General features: G+C 35.3%; 1 protein-coding gene across 1 annotated transcript in view; it reads left to right on the forward strand.

The window, feature by feature from the left end:
- Positions 1 to 14,833, forward strand: part of SKA2 (spindle and kinetochore associated complex subunit 2) — a 54,119-nt gene that overhangs the window by 20,757 nt on the left and 18,529 nt on the right. The window contains exons 2-3 of the mRNA XM_044672001.1: positions 6,932 to 7,021; positions 12,822 to 12,998. Coding sequence (XP_044527936.1) covers positions 6,932 to 7,021; positions 12,822 to 12,998 — 267 coding nt within the window. The remainder of the gene's footprint in view (positions 1 to 6,931; positions 7,022 to 12,821; positions 12,999 to 14,833) is intronic.

The raw sequence follows: 14,833 nt of genomic DNA on the forward strand, positions 1-14,833 counted from the left end.
TTCTGCTTACTTCATTCTGATTCAATTCTTATCAATCTTTCCACATTTCCAAAAATTTGTCATTTTTTATCATTTCTTAAAAGTGCAATAATATTTGATTACTACATGATTTGTTCATCCATTCCCCAGTTTTATGGGCATTCATTTTTTTTTTTTTAGTTCTTTGCTTCAATAAAAAGTACTACTATAAGTATTTTAGTATATATCGAGTCTTTCTTTTTATTAGTAACCTCCTTGGAGTATATACCTTAATGTAAGATCTATAGATCAAAGCATTTTAGTAATTCCTTTAATATATTTCCTAATTGTTTTCTAGAATAATTAGACTAAGTCAGCCCCCACAAGCTACATATTAGTGTACCAGTCCATACCCTCTCCAACATTGTTTTATCTTTTGTCATTTTTACCAATTCAGGAGGGGATGAGGAAGAATTTCAGGGCCACCTTGTCATTTTGCAGATTTTTTACAATTTTACAGAGGAAACTGAGGTCTAGGCCAACAAGATACTTATGGATCTCTGATCTCATGGATTTGGGAGGTTCTTCTAACAATGTAGATAATACCCCATCTATGCCCACCTATGTGACTCTTGTCTGTGTTCTTCTCATACCCCATTCATGTCTGCCTATTCTTTGTGACTTGTCCATTTTCTCCCAAAAGGTCTCTACATAAAAGGCCACTCACTGTATTGGAGACCATCTAACATTACAAGAGTAGCAGTGGAACACTCTGGTTGTTTATCTGTTGTATCATCAAGCCTGTCTTATTTTACTGTGATGCAGTTCCTTGGGGATGGCCTATATTAAATGGTTATTATATACAAAACCCTGAAGACCCAGAGGTAAAGTGCTTACCCAGGTTTACAGTGGAAGAGATGGAGTTAGAACTTTGGACTCAACCTTCTTCAGCTATTTGCTGATCAAGTTTTATTGCCAATGAAAAACTCTTGTTAGTCACATTAGACTACTATGAGGTTTTTGTGATTATGGTGCTAGTGTGTTTATTTTTTAAGTTAAACAATTTTTAGTTTAATTTTAGCTGCTGACTTCAGCTTCATCTACTTCACTAGAAGTGTATACTTTATTGTAAACTTTATTGCTAGTATCATATTTAGGTTTTGCCCAAGTTGAAATGGTTCTTCATGTCTCCATTTTTAGCTCCAGCTTACTGCCTGATTCTTGGCATAATCTGCTATTTCCTGTCCAATTGCTTCTTATTATGCCCTTCAAAGCCTTCCACTGTGAAATCTTTTTTTTAAACACAAGGGTAATGGAAATATTAAAAACAGTGCAAGAATTAAATGCAAGAATAAATCCATTAAAAGGAAATTTTCAGTATTGGTGATTCTGGTCTTAAAGTAAATGTTGTTGGACATGGGCATTATTTCTTGATTCCTTTTGGATCCTTATATCGTATAAGAGCCTAACTAACAATTGGAGGTAGCTGCAGCTGAAACTGCTCACTTCAGAGAGAGGACAGTGGTATAAGTTTATTCTTTTTGAGCTTAAACTAGAACTATAATGTGTTTTGTTTTGTTTTTAATCTGTCTACATGACTGCTTCTTGGCTTAATTTGAGGGAAGCTTAAGAGGGAAGTGGTAGTTTCAGATACTGTTGGGAAGTCTTAACTCCTAAAGTGTCAGGTTTGGTGGTTTTTGAATAAACAATTCCACTTGAAAAGTGTTTGTTTTAAAATCTACCATAATGCAACTGTTTTAAAAATTTTCCATATTGTTCATTTTTGTAATTGAATAATCTTATAAAACTAAAACCCCCCAAACATATACCCAAATAAACAGGTGAAAAATTGTATGCTTTCATCTGTATCCCTACTCCCAACAGTTCATTCTTTGGAGGTGGATAGCATTCTTTGTCTTAAATCCCTCAGAATTGTCCTGAATTGTTGTATTGCTGAGAATAGTTAAGTCTGTCACATTTGATCATTCCACAATATTGCTATTACTGTGTACAATGTTTTCCTGGTTCTACTTATTTCACTTTGCATCAGTTCACGTAGGTCTTTCCAGCTCTTCTGGAATCATCCTGTCCATCATTTCTTATAGCACAATAGTATCCCATCACCATCATATACCACAATTTATCCAACCATTCTCCAATTGATGGATATGCCTTTAGTTTCCAATTCTTTGCCACCACAAAAAGAGCAGCTATAAATATTTTTGTACAAGTAAGTCCTTTCTCATTTTTTTTAAATCTTATCTCTTTGGAATACAGACTTAATAGTAGTATTACTGGATCAAAGGGTATACATTGTTTTATAGCCCTTTGGGCATAATTCCAAATTGCCTTCCAGAATGGTTGTATCAGTTCCATAACTCCACTAGCAGTGCATTAGGTGTCCCATTTTTGCTACATCCTCTCCAGCATTTATCATTTTCCTTTACTGTCATATTGGCCAATCTGATAGGTGAGGTGGTACCTCAGAGTTGTTTGAATTATCATTTATCTAGTTGAGTGATTTAGAACATTTTTTCATATGGTTATTGATAGCTTTGATTTCTTCATCTGAAAATTGCTTATTCATATCCTTTGACCATTTGTCAATTGGAGAATGACTTATATTGTTATAAATTTTACTTAGTTCTTTATACACTTGAGAAATGAGACTTTGGTCAGAGACATTTGTTAGAAAATTTTTTCCTAGTTTGTTGTTTCCCTTTTAATCTTAGTTACATTGATTTTGTTTGCATAATGTCATCCTTTATGTCTAAATCATATACCCATTTTGACCTTATCTTGGTATAGGGTGTGAGATATTGATCCATTCCCAATTTTTGCCATACTGTTATCCAATTTTCCCAGCGATTTTTGTCACATCATGCAAGTTCTGTGGAATACAGGTGACTTTAACTTATACATAGTATTTGGACATTAGGTAAAATCCAAGGCAAAATAATTTTTTTAATTCATCTTAAAGAATTATGGCATGCATGCAGCTTTCTAAATCCCCTTTTTTTAAAAATTGGTTTTATTTGCAGTCAGTAAACATTTATTAGGTGCCTACTAAGTGTCAGGCACTGCATTAAGCACAGTGGGTACAATGGCAAAAGGCAATCCTAGTTCTCAAGTAGCTCATAGTCTAATGGGAGAGACAATATGCAAACACTTATGGATGAACAAACTGTAATAGGATAAATTGGAGATAGTCAACCTAAGAAAGGCATTAGGGGGCAGCTGGGTAGTTCAGTGGTTTGAGAGCCAGGCCTAAAGATGGGAAAAACTGCTGGAAAAATTGGAAAACAGTATGGTATAAACTAAGTATACACTAATATCTCATACCCTTTTCCAAGATACAGTCAAAATGGATATATGATATAGATATGAATAGTGATACCATAACTGAATTAGAAGAACAAGAATAGTTTCCCTGGGGGCAATGGGTGGCTCAGTGGATTGAGAGCCAGGCCTAGAGACAGGAGGTCCTGCGTGCAAATATGGCCTCGATACTTCCTAGCTGTGTGAGTGACCCTGAGAAAGTCACTTAACTCCTGTAGCCTAGGCTTTACCACTCTTCTGCCTTGGAATACAGTATTGCTTCTAAGATGGAAGGTAAGGGTTTAAAAAAAAAAAAAAAAAAGAAAAGGCACTAGAATTAAAAGGGATTAGGGAAAACTTCCTGTAGAAGGTAAGATTTTAGCTGGGACTTGAAGGAAACCAGTGGAGGCAAAGATGGTAAGGAAAAAGCCATGGGAGACAGCCAGTGAAACACTGAGTCAAGAAATACCCTGATTTTTCAAGGAACAGTCAGGAAGCTAGTGTCACTGGATAGCACAGTGTGTGATAGATAATAATGCGTAAGAAGACTAGAAAGACGAGATGGGGGCAGGGTAGATTATCAAGAACTTTTACTGCCATAGAAAAGATTTTATATTTGATCCTGAAGGTGATAGTTTTACTGAATAAGTGGTTGACATCATTAGATCTTTGCTTTAAGAAGATCACTTTTGCAGTTTGAGAGGAGGATAAACTGGAGTAGGAAGAGACTTTTAGTAGGGAGACCTAGAAGCAGGAGGCTGTTTCAGTAGTCCCACTGTGAAGTGATGGGAACCCTCACCAGGATGGTAGCAGTGTCAGAGGAGAGAAGGGTGTATGTACAAGGTAAACTCAGGCCTTGGAAATAGGTGGAGTAAAGGGAATGAGAGTGAAGAGCAGACAGTGATACCTAGATCGGGGGACAAGGAGGATGGTAATACCTTCAATTGTAATAGGAAAGTTAGAAAGAGGGAAAAGTTTTTGGGGAAAGATAATGAGTTCAAGTTCAATTTCAATGAACTGAATTTAAGATGTCTATGGAATATCCATTTACAAATAGTTGAGAATCACCAGCACAGAGAAAACTAGAAAGAATATCAAGGAGAAGAGTGTCAGAGGCTATAGGAGAGGCCATGGATAAATTTTTTTAAAGGGTCATATTTGGCAAATGAGAGATCAATAGTAACTTTGGACACAGCAACTCCAGTTGAATGATGAGGTCAGAAACAAGATTGAAGAGAATTTATAACTGTATAACAAGAAAAGAAGCAGAGGCATTCATTATAGTCTTCTAAAGGAACTTGTGTACAAAAAAGAGTAAAATATGACAATAGCTAGTGAGGATAGATGGGTCAAAGTAAGGGGTTTTTTTGAGTATATGAGAGGCATGGTCATGTTTGCAGGCAGTAAGGAAGAACTCAGTAGACAAGGAAAGAGTGGGGATGCTAGAAGGAGCCATCTGCTCCGGAGAAAGGGATGGAATGGGATCACTTATGTGCTATGCCAAGGAAAAGGGCCACCTTATTAAGTGAAACAAGTGCAAAAGTATAGATAGTGGCAGAAGGCATCTCAGGAGATGTAAGTTGAAGAAAAGGAAGCTCTTAGTTATTTGCTTCAATTTTTTAGGTGAAATATGAAATAAGCTTAGAGAGTTGGAAGAGGGACATCCTTGGGAAACATAAAGAGGAATAAAACGTTTTGGAAAAGCTATTCTGGTGACTGAGATAGTGAGTCAGGAAAGGATAAAAGCATTGCCTTGCAACAGCGACAGCTTACCTGAGATTATGTAACAAGAATGTAATGGACCTAGTAGGTAGAGTTTTGTCATTTTTTTGTCAAATGCTTATCTATTCTTTTTTCTTCCCTCTCCTATTTACCAACTACATAGTAGAATTAGGCTACTATATTTTCAAAAGGAAGAGATATTATTGCCTGTTCATTCTGGTTGGAGAAATCACATCAATAAATTTTATTCATAATTGATTATGAATGGTGTCAATGTAAAACCTTGTATGAATTTCAGTTTACTGTGGCATCTTATTTAAATTCAGAAAGAAAGTTTACTTGGAAGGAGCATTGATTAATATAACAATATAAATAAGTAGTAAAGACCTAGAAACAAAGTGTGTGCCCATCCATTGGAAAAGGGCTAAACAAATTGGGTTTTTTATTGTCATGCAAAACACACTTCCATATTGGTCATTGTTGTAAGAGCAAAGTCATACATAACCAAAACCCCGAAATAAAATCATAAATACACTGATATGAAAGACTACTCCAACAGTTTTTTCTCTAGAGGTAGATAGCATTCTCCGTTCATAAATAAGTCTTTCAGGATTGTCCTAGATCACTGCATTGCCAAGTTTTCATAGATAATTGTCATCCAATATTGCTATTATTGACATTGTCCTTCCAGTTCTGCTTGTTTCATTCTGAGTCAGTTTCTACAGATCTTTCCAGCTCTTTCTGAAATCATCTTGCTTATAATTTCCTTTAGCACAATAGTATTCCATTACTAACATGTACCACATTTTGTTCAACCATTCCCCATTTGTTGAACATTCCCTCAATTTCCAGTTTGTTGACACCACAAAAAGAGCTATTATAAATATTTTTGTAAAAGTAGGTCCTTTCTAGTTTTTTATTATCTCTTTAGGATACAAACCCAGTATTGATAGTACCAGATCAAAGGGTATGCACAGTTTTATGGGCTAAACAAATTGTATTATTTGTTTTATATTATTATATTATTTATTAATTAACATGTGGAACTAATTAATGGAATATTACTGCACTGTATGGAATCAAGAATATGTAGAATCAGGGAAATGTTGGAAAGCATACAGATCTCTGTTATTTCCTACAGGAACAACACATTTCTTTTACAGCCTTCTGAATTTTTTCTCCATTAAGTAATAATAGGATATTCCTTCCTCTTCAGGGGCAACAGTTTTCCCTCTTAGAGCACTTCAAACAATCTAGGTCTCCCTTCTAGGCCATACAAACCTTTGTTACCTAAAGTGTACCTGTCGGGTTATACTCTTTAAGTATATACTCTTTAATTCTTATTATTTATATTATAACATTACACTAGGCTCTTTTTACAAAAGAGAAAAAGTTAGTAATAACTTTCTTGGTTAATGATAGTTGTAAGTCAGTCAAATAATTTGAGAATATCATTTGTGTTAAATCCATTTTGAGTCTTATTTAAATCTCATAATGGAAAGTAATTTTCCCCTTCCTCTTGACTCTTATTCCCTCTACCTCAAATGATATAGCATAAATTAATGGTTAAACTTGGAAAGATTGAGGGGAGGACTTGTTTCTTAATCATGTATTGTTCCAACAAAAATAGTGTATAGTGAGTTGGAAAGTTCAGTATTTCTTGGGAACTCTTGCTTTCCTTCCTAGTTCACAGGAAAAGGATATATATAAATACAAAAATATGTAACCTTATAGTGACTCCTTATACCACATTGTTTGGTCTTTTCAGTCATTGCTTTTCTGTGTTGACCTTTCAATTATATATAATATTTTGATTTTAGTTAAAAATCTAAGGGAAAAGGAGGAATGGGCAATAAAATTATTAAGCTGTATTTTGGTTATGTGTTTATGCTTCATAAATTAATACCTTTTTGTCTACTCTTGCATGTCTTAGTTCCAGAAAGCAGAATCTGATCTGGATTATATTCAACACAAGCTGGAATTTGAAGTTGAGAAAAATCTTCCTGATAATTCATCAGGAGAGGTAACCCATTCAAATATTTTTATATAAGATTATTACTTTGTAGCTATTAGCATATATTTTGTCGGTAATATACTGGCTGTGTAACAAATCATTTGAACTTGTGAGATTGTAATTGATATAATTCAAATCACTTGATTTTATTATTGGAGGTATTCTTTCCTGAAATACCGATCTCAATCTAATCATTGAGACTTTTGTCCAAGTCCTCCAATGAATTCTCCAAAGGAGATCCATCATAACATGTGGGACCTTTTTCACATTCTCTTGAGAGATATAGTGGAAAGAGAAATGACTTTGGAGTTAGAGAACTTGGGTTGTATTCCTGTCTCTTGTCTCACTAAGTTACTGCAGACAAATCACCTAAACTCTGTGGGCTTCAGTTTCTTCATCTCTAAAATGAAAGGATCGGCATAGATGATTTCTAAGGTCAACGCTAGCTCTAAATTTATGATCTTAATATGGGAATACCACAGGCCATCCATTCTTTTTTCAAGCATACTTTCCTTTGACAATATCCTTTATTCCATTTCTCCTTTAATTCATTCTTCATTATAGAGCTTTATCCTTCAATATATCCTTCTATTTTGAGTTGTGGTCAGTAGTAGAGATAGGAGGCATATAATTGACAGAAGATATTTTCTAGAGATATCCAGAAATAAGGAAATCTATGAGTACTCAATTGTACTCTCAAAGCAGAAATAACAGGAGACAGAAATGCAACCTCTGAGATGTATAGAATCTTTTCTTTATTTTTATTGTCATGCAAAATACACTTCCATATTGGTCATTGTTATAGAAGCACACTCATACAAAACCAAAACCCCAAAATAAAATAAAAAATACACTTATGTGAGAGATGACTCCAACAGTTCTTTTTCTAGAGGTAGATGGCATTCCCTGTCATAAGTCTTAGAATTATCATGAGATCATTGCATTCCTGAGAGTAGCTAAGTTTTCACAGATAATCATTTTCCAATATTGCTATTATTGTGTACAATGTACTCCCAGTTCTACTTATTTTTCTCAGCATCAGTTCCTGCTGATCTTTCCAGGTTTTTCTGAAATCGTCTTATCGTTTCCTTTAGCATAATAGTATTCCATTATCAACATGTACCACAATTTGTTTAGCCATTCCCCAATTGATGGACATCCCTTCAATTTCCAGTTCTTCACCACCACAAAAAGAGCTGCCATATTTTTGTACTAGTAGATCCTTTCCCTTTTTTATTATCTCTTTGGGGATGTATAGGAATCTTGAGATTTTTAAAGAGCAAGTGCCCATGAGAATTCTTAGAATTAAGTTGATCTGATTTTTCTCCCCTGTTCCTTTTCTCCTCTTTCTTGTGACTCTGTAGATTATAACCTAGTTGTCTTGGATCAGTGGTAGCACCTTAGAATTAGTGTGGAGAAGTCTGTGTGTTATAGTAGAAAGAACACTGGATTTGAAGTCAGAAGATCTGAATTTAAATATCCACTTTGTTACTTATTGCCTATACAATTGGGCTATACTCTTGGGACTCATTTTCTCATCCATAAAGTGAAGTTGGATTATAATCTTTAAAGATTTTCTCTAGCCCTACTACCTTCTTTATAAGCGAGTTGGTATATATTCATTATTTCCCCCTTTTCTTTCACAGATTACCTAATGCCACCTTACTTAAGCAATTTCATTCCCATTCATAGTGTTATATTGAATCTCTGGGAGCTTGAAGTTCACCTTTGATTGACAAATAAGTCAGTTGGATAGAATGTTCCCAGGGAAGCATGCAAGAGGCAGGAGGGGCAGTTGAGAACCCTGAGGAGAGATTCTGGGTCTTTGATCTGTGCTGAGGCTAGATATCAGTGGATCCTGGTCTTGGAGTGAGAGGGTGCAAACATCTCTCTGCAAACTCTTCCTGTACTTGATATACTGTTTCAACCTGTACTTGACCACCACCTTGGTGTCTACTGCCCCTAGATATTAGGAGTTTCATCATCTAGATATCTAGGTTTCCCAGGGCCCGGGAGGGATCCGGGAAGTGGGCAGGAGACGAAGAAGAGGGTGGAAAGGGTGGACATAACTCAACTGCTAAGGCTGAAGAGCTACAGAAGAAGAAGCTGAAGATTTCCCAGCAGTTTACCTACTCTGGTTTAGTCCTGGCCGGGCTGAACCAGAGGGAAGCTACATTGATTCTTCATTTGCCAGCAGTTGACAGTTTCATTAGTAACAATTAAAGTAGGGTCTCCTATACCACAGTCCTTTACCCTTATCCTTCCTGTTTAATATATAAAGTTAAAGTACGTTCCTAAATCAGTTTCAAAGCTTGGTTTGGGAAGGGAAACAACGCAGTCAGAATATTGTTGTTATCCTAGCTGAAGAGCCCAAATCAATATATCAATTAACCCCAGGTGGGTCCTAAAGGATAAACCTCTTTTGACCTGAGGATCCTGCCTGGGCAACTGTTATAAAGGAGAAGTGTCATCTTATTCCTCTCTGTACGTCATTTCTACCACCTCAAATAGATACAAGAGACCTCCCGTAATTATAACAATAGATACACAATCTCTTGTTTCTTTTCTCCCAACTCTTATCCAGTTATTTCAGGAAAATCTCTCCATTATTCTACTTTCTTTTATTGCCATTCATGAACTAAAACATTACCCCTAAATAGATGTTAAGAATAAAGTAGTGTTACTGACACAACTAGATCAAGGGAGAAAAAAAACTATATATTTTCAGATGAAATTAGACGAGAAAAAAAATTCATTCCATTAACATGAAAGGCTCTTGAACACATCCAGAAGACCTCTTCAGAATCTCCACAAAATTCTCTCCAGCTATCTCATCCCTCCAGATCTAATTATACCAACTTCCTCCTTCTCCTCTAACTTCCCATAGGCCCTAACCCAGCTCTTTTGCAGAAGTGGGTAACCATGGTTATGGGATATAGCATATAATATCTGACTTTTTTAATATGTTGTTTAGTTTTGTGAAGCTTTTTCTTGCTTCCTTTTTTCATAATTCATTATAAGAGATGGCTCTCTGGGAGGGGGAAAGGAGAAGGATGCAGTGGGAACTCCAGGTGATATAGAAATTATATCAATAAAATTTATTTTTAAAAATCTCAGGCACCAGCATTTAAGTAAAAAAATAATGTCTATTTGTGGTTTTGTTTTATTTATTATCTAGTATAGCAACCATATTGTTCCCTACTAATCTCCATTGAAAGTGTATAGTATTTCAGTGACATTATCGTTTAAACAGGTTTTCATGATCTAGTCTGGAAATTTAACCATTGTTTTGTGCTGAGTTCTAAGTTTCAGATAGCTATTTTACAAAATTTTAGAACATAATACATTTGGAGACTTCTATTTCTTCATAACACTTTACTGTCATAACAGTAAAAAATCTAGTTTCCATACAAAACTAAAATAATGAAGAAAGCTACATTTCTTTAAGGTAGCTAGCATGGCTTCCATCTTTACCACTGTACTGAAATTTTTTTGAAAACTCAAGGTTGGTTGATTACAAAGTATTTCTTATGTCTCTCCTTTATAGTATATTCCCAATGCCTCTACTGTAAGACCTAAGACTTTTATTACTTCATGCCTAAATTACTCTAATATTCTTTTTAAAGCTACTTCCTGCTTCTATCCTCTTCTTCTTTAAACCATCCTATATTCTTGGTATTCCTCTGTATATACTACTTTTGTCATGGAACACAACTGTTTCAAGGTGAAAGGGGGTGGGTAGAGGAACCCGTAGTACTCCCTCACAGTGTAGATCTTAGATTCTCATTAGATAATACGTATAAGATGCTTTGCAAATTTTTAATTTTTATATAGATGTCAGGTATGGTGGTGGTTTGATATTAGTCTCTTGAAACTAAGAGCAAGAAAGAAATGAAACAAGCATTTATTAAAAACCTGCTGCACATAAGAGCTTTACAAATATTATCTCTTTTGATCCTCACAACAACTCTGGGGTGGAGGTGATATTATTATTCCTATTTTACATTAAGGAAACTGAAGTAAGAGAGGTTGAGTCTTGCCCAGGATTAGATAGCTGTAATAAGTATGCAAGGCCACATTTGAACTAAGAAAATGAAGAGAAATAATGATTAAAGCATCAGAGAATCATCAGGAGGATATCAGGCCTGGTGAAATTTGTTGAGGAAATAAGAAAAAAAAATCTGTTTTGTGAGCTAGAAGGGAAGTATGAGAGTATTTACATAGAAATTAACATCTGAGACCATAAGGAGGGAAGACTGAGCTTCTATTGAAAGTATTCATTTTCTTTCTTAATTTAGAAGGTAAGGTAGTCTTAACAGAAGAGGGTAGAAGGTGGTTGGGACAAGAAGTTCAGGAGATTGATAGTTTGAAACTAATACAGCAAATTAATAAGGAATTAATAAAAAGAACTACAAAGCCATAACTAGTGATTTGCACACAAAAAGGACAGAAAGCAGAATTATGGCAAACAGCATGAAATGTGCCCTCAGATGAACATTTTTTGAGGTGATAAATCTATTTTTTTAATGTTTTAGTGGTGCTGTTTTCTTTTAAAAATCCATATAATTTAAGTGGCTATCCCTCTCTCCAAATAGAACCCTCCCTTGTAACAAAATAAGTCTAGACAAATAAACTAATCAACACATCTGAAAATGCTTGTCAAGTTCTATTCCTCATGTCCGTTAACTTTTGCTAATAGACAGGAGACATCCTTTATCATCGAGTCTTCTGATGTCTTCATTGGTCTACATTTATTGACACTCAATTCTTTTAGAGTGGTTTTCCTTTACATTGTTGTTATAATCATGGAAATTATTCTCCTGGTTCTATTTGCCTTACTCTGGATCAGCTCCTATAAATCTTAAAAAGTTTCTCAATATTCTTTATGCCATTTCTTATGGCACCATAGTATTTTTCTTTTATATTCCTATGCTTCATTATAGGAATCACATTTCCCAGTCAGTGATTACCTACTTTCCCTCCAGTTTTTTGCTATTATGAAAATCACTGTTAAATATTTTTGTATACATGAGACTTTCCCCCTTTCTTCAACCTTCTATTGTGTATGTCTAATAGTAGTGTGAGTCAAAGAGTATGGTTCTGTTTAGTGACTTTTTTAGTATAATTCTGCATTTAAGCAAGACTATAGAAGAAGCATATTTATATGTGTGCGAGTTATATATAGATACACATGTATATTGATGTGTGTACATCTGTACACACAACTGTTATGATTAAAAATGATGATGGTCGAGATCAAAAGGGAGAATAGTATTTTAATAAAAGCCATGCTGATAGAGATAAATTGACCACGCGCCTATAAGAAAAACCTATTCCAACCTTCCCTCAGCCATTTACCTTCCTCTCTCCTCGAGCTCAGGTAACTCCAAGAGCAAGTTCAAAGTCACTGACCCCCTATTTAAAACAGTCCCTCCTCTTGAATACGTCATCCAAAACAGGAAACCCGTGAAACCCGTTGGACCATGGGAAATGTAGTTTTAAGGACCCCCACAGGTCCACAGAAGTTTGTCAAACACTATATTGAGGTTCAGTCCTTCCAAATAGAACCCCAGGTGATTTTAACTAACACACACATATCCATTAGATTGTAACTTCTTTGAAGGCAAGTCCTCATGCTGAGAAAAGCAAAATTTGTCTGAGTGATATCCAGCATCTATTCAGTAGTAAATAAATTTAAATGACTAATCTAAATGACTAAAGATGTGTTATAGTAGGGTATGAATATGTTCATTTTTTTATTTAAACATAATGTAATTTCTTCTTTTTGTGTGTTTTCCATTTGATATAGGAGAATCCACTTACACTGTTAAAGGAATTATCAATGATGAAGTCACGATATAAGACTTTGTGTGCCCAACTGGAACAAGTTGCTGTTGAGCAGAAAGAGTCTATGAACTGTATTCGTGCTACTTTAAATAATACTATGAAAATGGTACAACAGCTAGAGAAACAAGCAGATTTGGAGGTAATGCTTCTATTTGGCAATTAGGAATGCTCATTTTTAGTTCCCTGTGTCACAGAACAGAAAGGACAGTTCATCCATTGAAAATGTTTAAATGACTTTCATACTTGAGAACATAATAGTTGTTTTCAAATATATCCTTGACTTCCTAAAGTCACATTTTAAATTATTAAATTTTTAATTCTCTTAAATTCAGGTCCCCTAATAATATGTAGCTAGTCTTTGGTATAGTATGTTTCATTTGTGACAATGGATTAAGTTATTATTTTAGGAAAGGGAAACAAGCTAAACAAACCCTATCAATTTGATCTTTCTTTTAAAAACAACACTATCAGAATGTCAGAAGAACTTCTTTACCCCTTTTTCTTTGACTGCAAGGAATATTTTCCATTTTTTAAAACCCTATACCCTTGCTGTCAGCAAGTGATTTCACCTCCTATTTGACTGAAAGATTGGAGCTAACTGAATTTAATTCCTTTAGTTCCTATTCTCCATATCCTAAACCTTTTCTTATCTCTACCTTTTCTTCCTTCTTTTCTTTCACATAAGAAAAAACAGCTTATTTTTTTCCTCAGGTTAACCTCACCTTTTCCATTGGCCTCTTCTCCTTTGCCTTTAAAAATCTCTTTCATAACCACTGGAAGCTGTAATTTTAAACATTTGCCAAGCTCATGCCTAGCCTATCACATTTCATTCTTTTATAGAAATCTAAAAGAATTGAGTCTTCCAGCTAAAGATTGGAGCAGTTTTCATCTTCACTGTTGCTATAGTCTTCTATTGGTGTGACAATTAATTTACTATGCTTGTAGCAAGAAAATTTATAAAGCTTCTCTGTAGGAATTATACAGAAGAAATTCCTCTAAAGGCATTTTACACAACGGATAGAGACCTGGGCTTGGAATCAGGAGATTCAGAATAAAAATTTAGATTGGGAGGCAGTGTAGTGCCTTGGAAAGAGCTATGGATTCAGAGAACTTAGGTCCAAATCCTACCTTTGATGCTTCTTAACTCACTTAACCTCCCTAGACCTTAGTTTGCTCATGTGTAAAGAGAGATGATAGACTAGAAGACTTTCTAGTTTAAATCTAGATCTTGTAACCCTTTGTAGGATCCTAACCCATGCCCTTTCCTCTATGTGTGGGTATACCCTGGTCCTTCTCCTATCATCTTCCATAGATTCATCTACCCTCTCATCAGTCAATCATCAAGGACATATTGTCTGCTCTGTGCCAGGAACTAAGGATACAAAGATAAAAAAGAAATAACTCCTTCAAGGAGTTTGTTAGGGGAAATAACTGTACACGCGCAGATACAAAATAATTAGGGGGAGGGCATTAGGGGCTGAATTGAATTAGTCAAAGCTAGAAATTCTGAGAAGCAGAGGTGAGCAGAGAAGGATTCCAGGCCTGGGCAAAATCCTAGAAGCAGAAGAAGGAATGTCCTGTATGATGAACAGGAAGGAGGCCAATGTGACAGAAAGGGAAAATGTGGGAAGGAGAATGATATATATAATCTATCTGGAAAAGTAGGCTGCAACCACATCGTGATTAATGTAAAATCCAAATGGAGTATTTTCTGTTTTCTGTTAGAATCAGTAGAGAGATATTTGAGCAGGGAAATGTCCTTTAAGAACATCACAGGCCCCTGTGCAGAGGATAGATTAGCAAGAAGAAAGAGCAGATAAAAGGAGGCCAGTAAGAAAGCTATTGCAGAAGTCCAGGAAAAGAGGACTTGGATTATGATAGTGACTGTGTGAATGAAGAGAAGGAGGAAAATGGGGGAGATTTTGAGAGTAGTATTGATAAGACTTGACAACTGATTTCTGATTACTTTGTGGA

Source organism: Gracilinanus agilis, chromosome 4 (genome assembly GCF_016433145.1).
Source record: "Gracilinanus agilis isolate LMUSP501 chromosome 4, AgileGrace, whole genome shotgun sequence".
Taxonomy (NCBI): domain Eukaryota; kingdom Metazoa; phylum Chordata; class Mammalia; order Didelphimorphia; family Didelphidae; genus Gracilinanus; species Gracilinanus agilis.